At 34.4% G+C, this 19,043-nt stretch overlaps 1 protein-coding gene and 2 long non-coding RNA genes across 4 annotated transcripts in view; 2 read left to right on the top strand and 1 right to left on the bottom strand.

Moving 5' to 3' along the window:
* Positions 1 to 14,757, bottom strand: part of LOC127949386 (testican-3) — a 32,433-nt gene extending 17,676 nt beyond the window's left edge. The window contains exons 1-3 of one of the 2 annotated variants that reach the window (XM_052546513.1): positions 14,635 to 14,757; positions 14,398 to 14,514; positions 4,812 to 4,851 (exon numbers count right to left, since the gene is read on the bottom strand). In XM_052546513.1, the coding sequence (XP_052402473.1) occupies positions 4,812 to 4,851; positions 14,398 to 14,514 (157 nt within the window). In that variant the 5' untranslated portion in view covers positions 14,635 to 14,757. Of the gene's footprint in view, positions 1 to 4,811; positions 4,852 to 14,397; positions 14,521 to 14,634 lie in introns of those variants that run through there. The other variant, XM_052546512.1, reaches the window with a different exon arrangement.
* Positions 14,758 to 15,479: 722 nt separating this feature from the next.
* Positions 15,480 to 16,613, top strand: LOC127949263 (uncharacterized). Its single transcript, XR_008152271.1, has 3 exons — positions 15,480 to 15,642; positions 16,108 to 16,361; positions 16,521 to 16,613. It is a non-coding gene; the product is annotated as an uncharacterized LOC127949263 (long non-coding RNA).
* Positions 16,614 to 16,688: 75 nt separating this feature from the next.
* LOC127949264 (uncharacterized) lies at positions 16,689 to 18,259 on the top strand. Its single transcript, XR_008152272.1, has 3 exons — positions 16,689 to 16,743; positions 16,872 to 16,936; positions 17,641 to 18,259. It is a non-coding gene; the product is annotated as an uncharacterized LOC127949264 (long non-coding RNA).
* The last annotated feature ends 784 nt before the right edge of the window (positions 18,260 to 19,043 follow it).

Below are 19,043 nucleotides of genomic sequence, written 5' to 3'. Positions count from 1 at the left end.
GCTTATTGGCAATTAATTTTTGTGACTTACAATCCTTGTGAAGGGTGTCAATGATTGTTAGAGACCATTTTGAAGTCTCAGGAAACCTTTGCAGGTGTTTTGAGTTGATTAGCTGATTGGCATGTCATCATATTCTAATTTGTTGAGATCGTTAATTGGTGGGTTTTTGTTAAATGTGAGCTAAAATCATCACAATTAAAAGAACCAAAGACTTAAACTACTTCAGTCCGTGTGCATTGGATTTATTTAATACATAAGTTTCACAATTTGAGTTGAATTACTGAAATAAATGAACTTTTCCTCGACATTCTAATTTATTGAGATGCATCTGTACTTACTTATTACAGAAGAAACAATGAGTTTTGTACTCAAGTGTGATGCAAACACATTTCAGCTTCCACAAAAAAATATAAGGTTTGCTCTTGTGTTTAAAGCAAGTAGGGTTGGGCTTCTTTTGACCATATCTGATGTGCTCTGCAGTAAGTATGTGCACTGATCAATGTTAAACTGGTCAGTTTATATGGTTTACTTTTACAATGTCTTCATAATCATTTTCAAGTGTCAATTTATTTTATTTTTTTGTCCTGGACCTTCAATGGAGTTCCAAAAACCTCTCAGGTTTAATTGTAAATGACTTCATTTGTGTTTCGAAGATGAACGGTTTAGTAAATTCACCAACTGAATAGCAAATGTAAACTTCTTTACTAAGAAACACTTAACTACAAGAATTATGTTTCTCAGGTGCACATTTCTAGAAAAAATATGTGAAAGACACATACAGCTGCAGTCATATATATGCTATGATCTGTCAGATTGTGTGTGCGTAAATAAGGTTTCTATTTCTGTTATGGCCTGAAATGGGGCAGTAGCTAATGCTCTGTGACGAAAAGTAAGTGAGAAGGACGAATAGAGAAGAAGAGAGAGAGAGAGGGAGAATAACAGTCCTAATGCCATTAAGTGCTTTTATAGTCCTAAGAGGCTCACACACATGCACAGAGGAAGAAAGACAATATAACATACTCATCCTTTACCTTCCCCTTGTCAAAGTACAAACACACACACATCCACACTTTGAATGCTCTATGACCTCACATGGTAAGAGCCTTAGTCAAATCCTGCACAGGCTTTAGGGCTTATCCAATCCCAATCTCATCAGCACCTTCCGAGTCCATTGTCCGTGTGTGTGTGTGTGTGTGTGTGTGTGACAAAATATGTGATTGATTTGTGCATCATCATCTTTGAGTGTGATCAGAATCCATTTTAAATGGCTCTACTTGCTTTTTTTGACTCACTCAATGCTCTATCAATAGTGATTTGCATAAATATCAAAATCGTGATGAATATTCAACGGGCTTCTAATGACTTTCGAATATGCATAATCTCGTAAGATTTACTGCACACTGAGAGCTTGACATGATAGAGAGTCTTAAAAAGCAGTTTTCTCATTTTCTCAGATGGATGTAGCATGATGATAGGGTATTAGGACACAGCATGTGACTGTGAATTAGCACAACAGCTGAGTTCTTACATATGCCTGATTAACATCCACTCAACACTGATAACTGCCAAGATCCTATGGCTCAAAGGAACAGAGATTCAGATCTTCCATTTCCAATGACCTCAATAAAATGAATAGACTTTTTATCAGTACGGCAAATCTTCTGCTGCTTCTGTTACAAATAGAATTGCAAGTTCCTTTTCCTATCTAATCCTTGGAAGAGTTGCTAATGTTGGCATATTATGTTCTTACTGCCTAGAAGCACATCCTGTACATGAAGTATATGGTACCACAATCCTTTGCATGACTATGATTTAGTTATCGTACTGGTGTGGTCACCATTGCTTTGTGAAATTTTGCAAATGGAAATGGTTTTTGTGCATTCATCTTTAAATGCTAATGTGCTGCTGTTCCCTGCCCCCTTTTCCAGAATACAGCTCATGCCTCAGATACTCTGCCAAAACAAAACATCTGCTTAGTTTTGATCATTATGTCTATTGCACTGATCATCTAACTTATTTGTATGCATTTTAAAGCAATATCAATTTAAACTTCTGATATAAAGTTTTCTGAGCGAAAAATAGGTCCCCTTTAAATAAATTAACTGGTAAAGCAGTGCTGCATAAGAGGCTATGACTAGTTTTCAGAGGAAGCAATTTGACATTTTTCAAAACAAAAAAGGTATTAAAACAATCTGCTAGTGCAATAAGACATGCACGATATGACAACATAATAAATTAAAACAAGTGTTAATCTTTTGTTTTCCTTCTCAAGTATTGTAAATGTATCTTTTATTAAGGATTTTTATGTATGTTTACTAGTGTTGGGGCAAGTTCATTTTAAAATTAATGCACGATTACAATATTGCGTTACTCTCTAAAAAGGTAACTAATTACATTACTTAGTTACTTTTTTGTAGAAAGTAATGTTACTTTTGAGTTAAATCTTGGAAGGGTTTGTTTGTTTGTATGTAATATAAAAAGTTCTTCTTTTACAAGTGTAAAAGCCTTTTCACAATAAAAGTTAAATTAATATGCCTCCAGCTGAAGGAAATGTAAATTCATGTTTGTACACTAGAGGGCACAGCTCAAACAAATAAAAAAAAAAATTTTTAGGTACTTGACACGTGCACTTTTCATTCTTTTTTTAAGACCTACACTGGCGTGCAAAGGCAAAAAAAAAAAAAAAAAAAAGACGTAACTTCGATTTTTGTTGAAAATTTTTTATTTATATTTTTGGGACATTCAAGACACCCTTTATCATGTGTAGAAGTATCTTGAGTCAATTTAATTTTGTTTTTCCAAGAAAATAATGGGTCGTCTCAACCATAACTTCAAAAAAGCCTCGGAGAAACCAAGGCAGAACACCGTATAACACCAGTTACCGCTCTTTCACTTCATTTGGAATGCTTCAAATTTAGTTACAGCATTCTGACTTTGTTTAGCCGCACATCAATATGAAGTTATGGTGCAGGCTTTCAGTTATATGGTGTTCGGCCTTTGTTTTACTTACTTTGTTTACTTAAAGTATGCCGCATTTTACTTACGGTTAGACAAACAAATTAGATCACGATCTACCAAACAGCTTCATATAACAAAGCACTGTAAAAACTCAATACCTTGGCAGCAATATGTAATCGTGAATAACCTTTAAAGATTTTTAATCCACAAGCATTCTAAGAATTATTCCCACGTGTTGGCATTCACATCAATCACATATCTAGCATTCTTTTACATTACTGAGCATTGCAAATAAATTCTATAAATTCTAAATAAATCCTCATGCTTTAGTCTTCAACATTTAGTCTGCTTGTTACGGTCCAAAAAAAAAAAAAAACATTAATAGTCACATTACTTTTATGCAATAGCCTATATGAGACAGCCCAGGTGTTACTATAACAATTTTATAAATGGTGATCAGCAACCAAATATTGATAATGTGGAAGTTGATGCCTTTTGCCTTAGTGTGACCTCTCACGTTTTGCAGACAATTTACAGTACATTAACGTCAAAATGGGGGGGGGGGGGGGGGGGGGGATCAAGTTTGAGCTCACATTTTTTACTGGTGTTTTTTACTGTGTACTCGTGAACTTTGGATTTTTTTCTTTAGAAAGTTGTATCTGGGTGTTTTACACTTCCAAATAAAATTGTGTCTACATATAACATTCCCCAAGCAAGTTATAGCCATTTATTACAATATTGTTACAAGCGCTTTTCAGTGAAAAACAGGTTTATTTAGTTATATAGATGTGTTCAAAAAACATTTAGGGAGTAAAGAAAATTGACTTTTTTTTCAGATAAATATATTTCCAATCTGAGTATGAACTTCAACAAACACAAACCGTGCAGCTATTTAGTGAAAACAATTGCACAAATTATATTCTGCAAAAAAAATACAAACAGTGATTCACAAACTACACACAAAATGAGTGAGAAATATACAGACTTCAACAGAAAAAAAAAAAGTGCAAATTATCTTCATGAACTATATAAGAATTATTTACATAATATACATAATATAAATGATTGATCCGCTGGCTGTACTCTGTGTCAAAATCGATTTTACCGGGCCATCGCCTAGCGACACAAAGACACAAATTCCAGTGCCTTATCTGGTATGTACCTGGTATGTAAACTAAAGTGGCTTCTGCATCATAAAAGCTGTTGTGTTGAGCCCTTAAAAATGTTCCTTTCACAGCTTAAGTATGAAAACTATCAACAATTTACAACATAACACAAAACATTTTGAAATAAATAAATGAAAGCAATCTGAATTATTCATATCAATTTCGAGAAACTCAGCACCAAAAAAATTATATTATTGACAACCATAAATTATATGCAATAAAAAGAAAACATAAAAAATATAAATGTTGTTGAAATCTATGTTATCATGCTAACGAGCTGCCTGAAAAGCCGGCGACTCCACAGTAGAGACAGGCTGCATGTTTTCAACAATGTTTCACCTGTAGGAGAATAACATACAATCCGTGGCAACAGTATTGCAATCCGTCCCCTCAGTTTAGAAACCATGCTCACGAATTCTTAAACTGTTCCATCGGTTAAAGAAACTTTCAATCATTGCGCTCAGAGAATTGAATCCGTACCCACAAATTAATTATCCGTGCGCACGCTTTCGCAATCCCATTCCTCGGATTTATAAACTCAAAATAGGCCTGATTGATTATGGGACAGTTTGAACCAATCTGGGCACAGGGTGGGACTCGGGCTGCATAATCATTGTTGTTGAAAAGAAGTTGTGCACATAAGGGCGTTTTAGGGAACAAAACCTCGAAAAAAAATGACAGCCCTACCTTGATCGAATGGTTTTCCTGGGCTCCATGTTCCTGGTTCCTAAAACAGAAAACAAAAGTTGATTAACAGAAAGGTTGATCAGCAGCCTATGATCCAGTACATAAAGTAATCAGGTTTGTGGTTTAAACTATGTATTTTTACATTTCTTTTTTCATAGTTATGCTTACAAGCAATTACACTCAATGTACAGTAGACTGCATTATAATATTATCATGCAACTACAGCAGTATTAAGGACACATAATGTAAACTTAGAAAAATTTCCTGTCAAACAAACAGGCAGATTAGAAAGACTCTGTTTCAATGGAAAAACAAATGCACAATCATACAAACCTCCACCTCCTGATTGTAGAGGAAGCATTGTGGGGAAAACAAATAAACATTAGACAGAACATTAAACACACATCACTTTAACAATACAACACTAAATAGACCACAACAAAATATGCCAGAAACAAAGAAATAATAATGAATATATATATATATATAGATAGATAGATAGATAGATAGATAGGCATTGTGCCTGTTTATACTGGGCTATTTGTTACCTGTCAGATTCAATAATTGGTCTACTCTTGTCTTCATGCTTAATTAACTAAGACAGTTAATATGTCAGTTTCCATCAAAGGCCCATCGAAGATTTATAGCACCATATGGTGACACAAACACAGATGCAGATATGGTATGGCAACAGTCGGGTCCTCTTGCAGAAACACGTTTGATGACTGCCATTTCTTTCTCTCCTTCATCTAAATGTGTGTTTGCGTGTATGGCATGCATGCAAATGCATTTAGGGATAAACAACAGCACATGAAATCCATTACAGTGTCTCCATTGGTCATTCATAATATCCCTTCCATTCTTTCCCGCTCACAAAGAACTTTATCTTTCTCAGCCTCACTGCGTGTAAACACTGTCATTGTTCTTTTTTTTTCCTGTTTGTGCCTCCATTTCAGCAGCCAAACACAGCTGCCACCCGATCTACACCTAGATGGCTCTTGATTTTGTGCATTTGTTTTTCTGCCTCACTTTATGCCTTTATGTACAGATTATTGTATTCATCTAAGACCTACACAGCGGGAGCAGGATAGAAATAGAATAGTTTCCATTATGTTGCAAGCATTCATTTTTATGAAAGCCATGTGATAAAAGCCATGGCTTTCGGAGTGAATGGACGGGTCAACTGCTGTCTTGCATGTTGCCGATGTTTTAAAGGGATACTCCACCCCAAAATGAAAATGTTGTGATTAACCACTTAGCCCCATGTCATTTCAAACACAATCTTCGGTGCACAATTTAAGATATTTTGGATGAAAACCGGGAGGCTTGTGATTGTCCCATTGACTGGCAAGTAAATTATACTGTCAAGGCCCAGAAAAGTATGAAAGACATCGTCAAAATAGTCCATCTGCCATCAGTTGTTCAATCTGAATTTTATGAAGCGACGAGAATACTTTTTGTACACAAAGAAAACTAAAATAATGACTTTATTCAACAATTCGTCTCATCGTGTCTCTCCATATCACTGTAGCGTCATTCTGGGCCTTGATAGTGTAATTTACTTTGAAGTCAATGGGAATTCAAAATATCTTAAATTGTGTTCCGAAAATGAATGAAGCTTTTTGTGATGTAACCCTTTAAACCTACATTCTGCAGAAGGTAAGGTATTTAAACTCTTTATTTTGAGACTCACAATAATAAGAAAAAAAATGAACAAAACTAAAACATCAAATAAATTTTTTTTTATTGTAATTTATTTTTATTTTTTTTGATTGATTGTGTTTAAATAAAGCAATATTACTTAACGCTTAGTAGGAAACCATATACTGACTTTCAACTTAACATTTATTGAATGTAATAGGCTAGTTTCATTTAAAAGCATTTGGACTGTTTACATGTCTTGCATGTTTAGCTTTTTTCCTGGCTAAGGTAAGGGTTTCATTCTCTTCTGATTAATGTGTGTGTGCACGTGTATGCTGCATGCTCCATTATGACATCAAACCTCTCTACAGCTCTTATATTGAGAGCGGCTGCTGCTTCACATCTCACACAATCAAGAACAGGAACAGCCTCCAAAGTAGTAAACATCTGCTGTGAAATCACTGGAGTGGGTTTATGAAGTCTAGACGGCAGACCAAGAGAAGAGGCCCAAAACATTATGAGTGCCATTAAAGTTGATAGCTCTTAGCTGTTACTAGAGGTTCCATTGTAACACCAGACTCTTTCATAGCAAGATTCAGATTACAGATATCATTATAGATTTATAGCACGTTTATTTTTTGCATTTTATTATATTATATACTATGTTGTATTTTATATTCCATAATAATTTTGTTGCATATTTTTTATTTATAGTTGTTATCCCATTTACATTTTTGTATACAGTACTTTTTAATTGCACTTCAGTGTGCATAACAACATCTAGGAAGCAATAGACTACTAAGAGTATTATGTAACCGTGATAAAATAAGGGTAACTGTTTTCTGTTACGGTTATATTTAAAAAGTGCCAATTACCAGTAACTCTCCGCCTTTCATAATAATAAGCATTATAAAAAAAAAAGAGTTGCACTTGTAGTGGACTTAAAAAAAAAAAAAAAAAAAATCTGTACTTGCAGATATAATATTAATGAAATAAAAGGCCACTTCAGTGTAGTTAAAGAGAGGACTGTTTCCCACACTTAAGTACACTTTTAAGTAGTAAGAATAATTATTTGTAATAATGTAGATTAAAATGTAATTTTTATTTATATTTATTTTTAAACCATGTTTCAAAAATCTTTTATCGTGATTTAAATAAGTATAAAAAGTAAAAGTCTGTGTCAAGTACTTAACTATCATTTTAACTGTAATGTGTAATTCAATAACACATTTGAAGGTAATACATATATTACACTGCAACTTAGCTACAAAAATCTAATCATGTGCAATCTTTATATGTAATCATTTAGTTGTCATAAACCATAAACACTTGTCAGAACATTTCACAGGATATTTTAACCATATTTCAAAACAAATAAAAGTAATTATGTAATTTAATAAATATTCACTTAAGTCCTACTTAAAAGGGTGAACTAAAGTTCAGCTACAGGATACTGAATGTATTCTAATACATTTTCATTTAATTGCAGTTAACATGCAATTAGTTTTCAAAATCAGGACTATTCAATTTACACTTAAGTAGTGTATTTTTTTTAAGTATTATTTTGTTAAAAAGTGATCTCTAAAAGTAAGCAGATGTCTTCACCTGTAGTTCAGCGTCTTTTTATCTGATCCTTACTTCCTTTGAAAAAAAAAATTGCTTCTCAGGGATTTATAAAGTCAGATTATATTGTACTGTATTGCATCGAAATCTATAGTAAATAAAGTGTGCAATATGGATCATTTTGTTTCATTTAAATATACTCTCTATCACTACCGTTCCCATACTTCAGACACACATACACAAACAGATTAGCATAGTCTGAGCACTATAAATCATGATTATTTCCACTGTAATCACTATAAGGGCATTTATCAGTATACAGAGGGATTTTCTTGGGTATTATTAGAATGCTTTTAAACATATGTTGAATGAATACCCAATAAAGAAACAGAGCAACATTAATCTGTTAATACTAAAAAAAATACAACATTAAACCAGACAGTGGATATAAATATCCCATTCTTATAATCACCATGCACATTTAGCATATTGAGGAACAGGTCAGTGTGTGTGTGTGTGTGTGTATGTGAGAGAGAGAGAGAGAGAGAGAGGGCGGCCAGCATGACAGCAAGGTGGCTGTTCTCTCATGCAGAAAGTGCCGGAAGCATCTCACCCTTCTGACATCATTCATTCTTTATGAGTCTCTCCCTCGCTCTCTCTCTCTCTGTCCAGTCTTTAACCACATATGCATTCACAGGGGCACCACAAACCGGAACATGCAATCTTACAGAATACAGATAGAATTAGAACCAAATTAGTCCATGCCAATCTAACACCAGATGCTATGTAATACAAGCGACAAAAGCTGACGATTCAGGGGCTTTCAAGCTTATACAGCGATTTACAGTGACAAAATCATTCATTTTTAAAGACAGCTGACAATTTCCTGCAAAATGAGTGACAGCCACTCTTGGCAATGCTTTATGCAAATGAGAACTGATTAGATGAGGTTACTCCCATTTGGACTGATGATCAGTGCAAAGTAGACTAATTTGAAACTGAAGCTTTAAAGTTTAGTCATCTCCTATTTAAACTGCTGTTTATGCTATAGTCAAGCTGCTCTTTTCAAAAAGTAATTAGCTAAACTATAAGCTAACAAAAAATGCTACTGCACTGAAGCTACTAGAACAGTTGTTTTCAAGCTGGGGTCAGAATTTGGCATTTATATTGATAAATATACTGTACATTTTTTAAAGCCGGAATAAGGGTTAAAATGGTCTTGAAAAACCCTAACATTTCTTGGAGATTTTAAAATTGTGAAAAATTTTACTTTTCTACAAGTATAGATGTTCCAACTTATTTCAAACTCTAAAATATTTTATCCTTCAAGAAATAACTGAGAAATTGCTGTTTACATAACCACAAACTGGAATTTTTTTTTAAATTAATTGATTTTAACGTTAAAATCAGCATTAAACCAGAAGAATATTCAGATTTTGAAGCTTCTTGTTTTATTTGGTTATTAAATATTATGTCACTTCTAGTATCCAGAATTATCAGGGTGCCTTGAATTCATGAAAGTTGAGAACCACTGCACTACACCTTAAATATATTTAAAAAGGTAAAATAAAATAAATGCTATAAAAATGGTATGTATTGATCCAGTCTGGTTTTCTTTTCTTTTTTTTTTTTTGATTGGGGAAGGTAGTCTGTATTTATTCTTTAGAATCTACAATCATACTACTAAAATAGTAACTAGTATATTAGCATATCTGCAATCAACATCACAGAAATTCAGCTGCAAAGATGTCACTAATCATCACCACTTGAATCTGATTTTTTTTTTTTCACCATAAGATTGCATTGGTCTAAAATTACGCCACACATCTGTAAATTAAGCATCAAATAACTTTTGACTTCCTGTGATTTTGTCATAACACACCACAGCTTTGCTTTGTAAGGCAAAGTTAGGTCCAATTAGCATCATGATTAGTATCAGCTATGTTAGATTTTGGTGAGGGAAAGTTAATGTACATTAACAGCACTCATACACAAGTCTGCCTGTGGTTTTGTGCCCATGTGGACTGTCCTGAGGGCTATTTTCATAAACATGGTAAAATTTCTCCTCTCTCTCTCTCTCCATTAGCTCAAGGCCTAGAGCAGACTGCCAACCTCCATTCCATTAAGAGGACAAAGAAAAGAGGGTGAATAAGAGAACAGAGCGATAGACACAGAATCAAAACTGTAAGGATGAAAGAGAAAAAGGAAGATACAGATTACAGAGAGTGAATTAGTTATCTTCAGTTAATATGTATTCTTCAACACAATCTCTCAATATGCTTGTACAGGAGTTTATGAAACAAAATTCAGAGTAAGAAACACTACCAAATGGATGAAAAAAGTCCAAATGTCCCAAAACCAGTCATTTAACCTTAGAATATAATCTGGAAATCACATTTTTATTCTCAGATGTACTGTATTGTCTCAATAATATTGCTAATGTCTTTGTGGGGAAGATCTAATAGTGATTTCCCGGGGGGACATTTTTATTGCACCACTCAAAATGAATCAAGCAGTCCTACAAATGAATAAACAGGAATGTTTGTTGCTTTAAAGCTGTGGTTCTTGAACGTTTTCACTCGAAGGCCCTCCGTTTAAAAAAATAATAAATAATAATAAAATTGAAGCCACCCTGCTCCCATCAACCATGGTTAATTTTGTGATTCAATAAGAACAATCTTATATAACAGTTGAAGGGGGGGAAATATGATTGCATTTTACATTTAGATTTTAGTGTGTGTGCTTTGGGGAGTTTAAATTTAGATTATTACTGGATTATTTTAATATACTTCTAAGATTTTCCTTTTGTGTTTCACACAGAAAAAAGGGCCTATTACAATATTTAATATAATAATTTTTTTTTTTTTTTAAGAATTTTTTTGAATCTTGATGAAATGACAATTTTATTGATAAACTTTGTCAACAGAAGTAACTTTTACTTTTATTTTGACATTTTATCAGATATATTAAATGCTACCAAATAATCCATTAGTAATCTGACTGATGCCTCAATCGTACTCAAAAGCCTTCATATAAACACCTCAAAAGATCTGACTGAGCTCAAGAGTTTGATTTGATTGGATTAATTGGTGTAGACCTGCAATAATCCATAGCAATAGGAAAAAATAAGCATGTAAATATATGAATCTGAATATTTTGTTAATCAGATTAAAAAAAATACCTAACATACATGCACAGTGCACAGCATATTTAACTACGTTTGACATCCTTCATGTATATCCATTTATATTTATGTCTTACAAACTGGTCAGTGAAGAAGCACTGAATATTTATAAAGTAATTGGTAAAAATGCTTTTAATTGTTTGTATTTTTTCACACACACACACAATGCAAAAGAGAATTAAAATTTTGTGAATTTAAACCTATCTACAAGCCATTTTAATACTGCAAAAGCACTGCAGCTTTTTCTTTTAGTGAGATAAGGTCCTTCCTGTCGCTAGGATGTTTTCATGACATGTCCTTTACACCAAAGTCAAACACTTTCTCATAGGTTGGCTGTGTTTCTCATTCAAGCCTCTCACAAAGTCATAGAAAATTCTCCATACTCTTTTCCTACCTCTTTTGGTGACATCAGCCTGAAGTTGATAGAGTGTTAAAAATCTCACTATAGCACAACTGACAGTGTAGTCAAGAGTGTGTGAGATGTTTGACACTGCAGGGGGATCACTGATGGCCATTTTCAGCCTGTCAATCTCACAAACCCACACATATACAGACATTTCACCAAACAAAAGTTTGATAGCCTGTGCTTCCCATACATGTGCAGTGTCTCAGAACTTAAATATGATTGGGGCTCTGTGATTTTAGGGCTCAGAGTCTTTCAGTAATTGCTTTGCTATAGTTGATTAAGGGAAAAATCTTGTTGAGCTGCATTTGCTGAACAGGTAATCTGCATAAATCACTTTCACTTTAATGATGGCCTGAAGTGCCACATAGAAAGTAATCTTTGATGTGCCTTTGGCTTCGAAGCTGAAAAAAAAAAGAAGCTCGAAAAGGCAATTGAGAGAGAGTTTTCATGTGTGCATTCCCCATAAAATAAAAAGTGAATTATGTTTTATCCAGCACATGTGATTTTTGAGTTGCAGATTAAGAAATGTGAATCACTTTAACTTCTAAAACACAAAATTCCCTCTAAACTTGCCTGTTCCCCGAACAGTTTATTATTGAGCAATGCTGCTGATTTATCAAGGGTTTTTAAGTTCCTAGCATGCATGCATAATGAATTTATTTTATGGACATTGTTACAGAATTATTGTTGTAATGTTTGTTCTTTCTTGTTCTTAAAGGGATAGTTCGCCCAAAAAGAAAGATTATGTCACCATTTACTTGTATTGTGCCAAACCTTTGTATTTCATTTGTGCAGAACACACAAAAATATACATTTCTTTTGACAGAATTTTTTGGGTGAACTAATAATGGAGTAGTTATTTGTTTTATGGCCATATTGATGCAGTCCATCTTTTTTTCTATTGTGTGTTGATTGTCATGAAGCGATTTTGTGAAAATTGTCGAAGCCACGGTAAACTACTGCACATACAGTAATATATTTGAAAATACAAATCTCAAAAGGTGGCTGATTTTTTTTTCAAGAACATATTGGCTGAATGAGAGAAATACAATTAATATCATCTGAATGAAAGTAGCATTATACAGTTATTACGAATCTTGGGTATTAAAATGTCAATGCATTATGACTTTCTTGATATTTAAATAAAACCGCAATATCATTGGTGTTTTGTTTCTTGATTCAGTTTAAAAGTGTTTGTTTTTATTGGCGTTCCCCTAAAGTACACTTGAATAATTGACTGAAATTAGAGTGTGTACACAGTAAAAGAGAGGGGGAGAGAGACAGAACAATCAGGTAGTGAAACGGTAATTTGTCATGCCATGTGTTTGAGACCTACGCCACCCATGTGACTGTCTTAACTACATCCCTTACATAAACAACATTACCGCAAATAGGCACACAGAAGGAAATGGAAGTCCTCTGGTCCAGATGATATCATTACACTGAGTGTTCACTGTCAATTAACATCATGTTTAAAAAGAACCTTGTTATGTAACTCGACACATCTTGATTGTTGTTTTGATGTTGACGTGCATTCAGACAAGCTATCAGGGCTTGTCACTTTTGGTTTGCCAGCTACTGTGTGCAGGTTTAAAACATATATTGTTCTACTCATCTTATTTTGGAGTATTTTGGTCTAACACAGTGTTTCTCTGTATTTCTTTGTCTTGTATTTTAATCAACACGAAACCAGAAATGAGTTCCGCCTACATCATATACACAATAGTTAGGTCTGATCCTTGAAAATAATTGGCCAATCAGCATTTAAAGTGTTTTTTTGTTTTAAATAAAGCATGCTTTAAAAGAGTGCAGACAGCGGTAAATGGAAGAGTGATTACAGAACGCTTTGAGTGGGAAGCAAAAATCACAAACTATTCCAGATTGGCTTTCGAGATATGCTGCTTTTGCATTCTTTTGGAACTATTTTGATTATAAATCAGAAACATACAAACTAACTTGCCCATTTTGCCCGTAATGTTACTCAATATCTTCTACTTTATTAATGGTTGTATAAATTCAGTACACTCACAATCATGTCATTGTTCTGACTATCAACACATGTGCAGCATATTCATTTTAAAATGAGTTTGAATTTGACAGTCCGAATATTGTAAGAATTTCACAAGTCTCTTTCTGTTTTATAGATTTAATAAAGAAAATCTTTCCATAGACCCAGGTAGCCTAGAAATATTTCAGGGTAAGTGTAGCAAGGTTGAAAATCACTGCACTAAGACATGGACGCACGCGTCAAGCATCACAACATCCCCAGGTGCAAGAAATACTTGTTTGTAAGATGCTCTCATTTCTAGTCTTTGTATATGACAAACCAAATACTCATGCTGACAGACACAAAGCTAATATAGTTCAGCCCTTGTCTTAGTGTATTAGCTCATGGATGGTTAATATAGCCGTTCCAAAGCCCAATTAGCGGAGCAGAAGTGACGCACTGAGTCTAATTGATCGGTGACTGTCTTCCGTGAAATACTGAATTAATACAAAACGGAACTAAATACAAAAAAAAAAAAAAAAATACTGATTTACCGAAGGCGTACTTTGGGCTTTAAGGCCAAATGAAATCCCATCATGCTTCTTACTAAACATTCAGCGTCTTACCGTAAAAATAAGACACGCTCTCAAACAACACATACAGACCCAAATGACAAAAACCGAGGAAGCTGCCACCCTATCACCATCGATTCGAGCGCGCTATCGATCCCCCAAAACGCGTTCTAAGTAGACAGCTCTCTATATTAAGGGAATGAGCAGCCGTTATGAAGGAGAACAGCACTCACATCTCTGAATTTGTCCCATCTCCCGGTCAACCATTTGTCGTCCAAAAAATTGCCGTTGTCGTTGCGGGCAGAAGCTCCGGCGATCAGCAGCGCGCACACACTGACCAGCACAAGCATCTGCATCGAGACAGAGAGAGAAATCAACACCCTGATAAACACAGCAACAAAAACAACACCCTGATAAACACAGCGACATGAAAGGCCGAATAACCGCTTCAGTAATCCCAAATGCGTCACCTTCAAGAGGAGAATGTGAGCGCTGTCATTGACTGAAGAGCTCCGTGCTAAGACTCAACTGATCTTCACCAACCTCTCTCTCTCTCTCTCTCTCTCTCTCTCTCTCTCTCTCTCTCTCTCTCTCTCTCGGCGGACGTGGGCGCGTGGGCTGTCTTTTCATTTAATATCGAGTCTCTAATTATTTTTCTCTATATGGGTTATACCATCCGTACATCCTAATGAAAACTATTACACGTAAATTATCAGATAAATAGTTAAATATTAAACTTAAATTAACATTTTACACTTGTACAGACGTGCCTAAACTAGCCTAAGTTAAGGTCCACAAATCAAACTCTCATGAGGACTGTGGGACGAAATAAATTATATTAAATTAATACAAATATTAATAAATACATGTAAATACAAAAATAAAACGATAATGCTGTGGGAAAATTATTTGTAAAAAATCACATTCACTTATATTCTGTAGCTACATTTCAATGCAGCAATGTGGGTGAAAAAGAAAATTAAATAAAGATTTCAACATTTTTGAAAATCAGTTTACATACAGTATAGGCTACTGTTTAAACATATACTTCGGAAGTCTTTAAAAGTCAAAAGAAAGGCAATAAAAATGACTATAAAATGGCTATTTGCCCTAAACACCATTGTTAGCCAGGACTAGCATTTTTTTTTATAAATAATAATATCTAATAATAATATGGTTCAGTTAATTTTATGTGATCTTGTAGATATTTTGGATTATTTGGTCCATTACAGTACACACTAAAAAACGCTGGGTTGTTTTTTCAACCCAACTGCTGGGTTGAGGCCGTTTGATAGGACTTTGGGATGTTTTAACCCAAGTTTGGGTTGAAAATTACTTTCTTTTTTAACCCAGCGGGGTGGGTTGAGGACGCGGACGTGAAGGAGAGCACGCACGTCACGTCAAAATCGTACGTCTCCAGTGCGAGCAGCCGCCATTTTCTCAGCGTGATAGAAGCGAGAAGCGAGTGAAAGACTATGGTAAGTAACGTTAAATATTCAAAATGTAAAGTTATCTTTTATTGTTTACCTGGTTGTATGAAAGGCGGAAGGTTTTATGAAAGGCGGAAACAAAGGAGCTTAACGTTATATACGTTATATATAAAAAAAACGGACGCGGTTTTCGCCTCGAACACGGAGGTCTTTGCCTCATGTAACGTTACTGAACGAAGGATGTACTTTGAATATAACGTCTGTGAATGTATTTTGTCATATTTACATAAGATTTTACATTATCTGTTCTCTTTGAGGCGTTAACAGACGGTTATGGTCACGGTTACGGTCACGGTTACGCTCATGTGAATTTGTCTTTTTTTTTCCGCGGTTAAACTGAATGTATGTTTGTCTCCTAAAGGAAACGGCATTGTGTAGTAAAGACTAGCATAATGATTTTGAGGCTGTTGAAGTGGTAACTGTTAAAAGTATTTTTTACATGTAATATTTCAGACTTGTCCAGCTCCTGTCTTCATTGTCCTCGCGCTGAGAGTTAAAGACACAGAAGCTGTTTGTGTGAGGAGTCACAGACCTGTGTGAGGATGAGGAGGAGGTGTTCTTCTGAAGAGTGGGACAGACGGTTTAAGGAGAGTAAACTTCAGAATAACATCAAGTTATCTTTATTTTTACTAAGACTAAAATAATGTGTGTGTTTTTTTAGATGTTGAAATCCAGAGACAAGATAACTTCATTCTTTTGAGACTGATGTGAGTTAAATTATTATTACTTTTTTTTTTAGAAAATTAATGTTTCTGTTGTGTCCTGCCTGTTAACTTCACATTTTGATGCAAAAACAGTGTGATTTTATATATGTATGTATGTATATGTTAATATTTTATTGAAACCATTGATGTCCCTCTTTGCAGAACTCAAACTAACTGAAGTTAAGGACACACAAGTGCTTGTGTGAGGAGGTGGTTTTCTCAGCTTCTTCTGAAGAGAGGGAAAGATCGTTTAAGGCAAGTAAACTTCATAATTTCATGTTATCAGTTGTTGTGTTTTACTAAGAGTAAAATAATGTTTGTTTTTTGTTTTTGTAGATGTTAAAAGCAAGAGACATGGGAGAGCATCATTCCTTTGAGATTTTATGTAAGTTATTTTTAGAAAATAAATTTTTCTGTTGTCTCCTGCCAGTTTACTTCACATTTTGATGCAACAACAGTGTGATTACATGCTCATTTCATTAAGACCATTGATGTCTGTGTTTTTTATTGCAGAACTCAAACCAACTTTGGAGTTGTCTGATTTGGAGAGTCATTATTCTTGGTCTTCGCTCTTAGAGGTAAAGTTCACACAAAAAATCATTTACTTGCCCTCAAGTCATTCCAAACCTATAAGACTTTTGTCTGTCTTTACAACATAAATTAATATATTTTTAGTTTTCTCATAATATTTGTTAATCCATTTATAGTTTAGATAATCAGTATTTTCAAGCTTCATAAATATAGAGTTATTGTAGAAGTAAATTCTGATATTTATATATGAATACATCTTAAATTATATGATAGCAAACATGTATGTTCAAAATAAAATACTGGTCTCCCAGACCAGCAATGGAGGACACAAAAAGAGAATATTAAATATATTCATACGTTTTCCAAAAAATTAGCAGATTTTGTATGAGTCTGGAAAAACATGAGGAGAGTAAATTATAAACATTTTAATTATTTGGTGAACTAACGGTTTGAAGAGCAGCCCTCCATGTACATGAATATTGTGAGGTATGTGAAGGTCATGTCTGTTTTAATGTTTCAGTAAAGAAGCTTTCTGAAAGCGATATTTATTCAAACAATATCGCATGTCCTCACACTAGTGCTGCCATTATAGACTTCTGGAGCGCTGTGATAGACAGACATTAAACAACCGCACAAAGTGTTGAAACTTTAAAACCGATTATTTACCTATCCTTACGGATGTGAATACACCTCTACCTGAAAATAGATAGTTTAATTAAATGTTTAATTTTTTCAAATGTGTTTCTCTTAGGCCACTGATGAAGAACAGGCGGTGACTGGATGAATCCTGGTCAGAGAGGAGAATCTTCTTTCCTCTAAACTGATGCAGCAGTGGTTTTAAAGGAGGACGCTGCCCTGGATGATGTAGAAGATGTCACATGCTGTGCTGATGGGGTTTCTTCATGATTACATCAGTTATGCTAAAGAGATCGTGAAAATTGACTGTGATGCATGATCTGTATTCATGGACTTTGAAACAAACTGTAAGTGTATAATTTGTTAAAAAAAAAAAAGTTAAATGCTTTTTCTGTGTTGTTTAGTAGAAGAGTTTATACTCTGTCATTCATACACCTGCTCACATTCTTTCACACACACACACACACACACATGCGTCTGTTAAGTGTTATAATATCAAAGTTAATGTTGTGATTTATTTGTGTACTGTCATGCCAGAATAGTTGGAAAAAAACCTAACTAATTGTAAATTTATTGTATGTGTTTTCGTATATTTTTATACAATATATACAATTGAACAAAGTCCAATTTGATTTTAAGTTATATTCATCAAATGTTCAATGCTTTGTTTATGAACTCTGTAGCTGTTAATGCCATCCTTTTCTGCATTTCTTCTAACATGTTACTTTTTGACTTTTCTCTCGTTTTTAATAAATATTTTCCTTTTGGTAATTATTATTTGTGTGTAAAAGTGATATTTAAAATGAACAACATTTGTAGGTTTAATGCCTAACTCAATTTGGGTTAATTTTAACGTAGAAATGCATTGTTTCCCCACATGGCTGCACTCTGCGAGTTTATTTTCTGCCAGCAGGAGGCGCTAAGAGCGGGAGAGGTAGGTTTCTCCGGTAACGGCTGCAAAGCGGTACTGAGCTCACAAACGCTGCCTTATCAAGCACATGCGAAATGATATCGAACATTTTCTAAATACAGTAGTTTTCCTTCTGAAATACAGTGATAAAAAAACACCCGCTCTGTTTTTTTAAACCCTGCAATATAGTCATTTTGAACTATAAAAAAGGCAACCCAGCAGGCTGGGTTAAATATGATAACCCAACTGGTTGGGTTAAAACAACCCAGCGCTGGGTTCGTCCCTTTTTGACCCAGCGCTGGGTTGTCAAAATAACCCAAATTGGGTTGTTTTCAACCCAGCAGTTTTTAGAGTGTAGCTCATGAACTGAAAGTGGACGATTTCTTAAAATCAGACATTTTCAACATTTAAGCTTTCCGGACACTATATATGCAGACAGATTTTATTTTTTATTTTATTTATTTTTTAACTAATTGAAGGATGAGCACTATGATTAGTGTCTGCATCAGGGCCTAATCATCAGCATGCCACAGATTCTGTCGATTAGTCGATTACCACAGAAGATGATTTGAACCCAAAACATTCTTTTAATGGCTTGAGGCACTATT

This window comes from Carassius gibelio, chromosome B1 (genome assembly GCF_023724105.1).
Source record: "Carassius gibelio isolate Cgi1373 ecotype wild population from Czech Republic chromosome B1, carGib1.2-hapl.c, whole genome shotgun sequence".
Lineage (NCBI taxonomy): Eukaryota > Metazoa > Chordata > Actinopteri > Cypriniformes > Cyprinidae > Carassius > Carassius gibelio.
The sequence above is the reverse complement of the archived record's forward strand: the minus strand, read 5'-3'. Positions and strand labels throughout refer to the sequence as shown.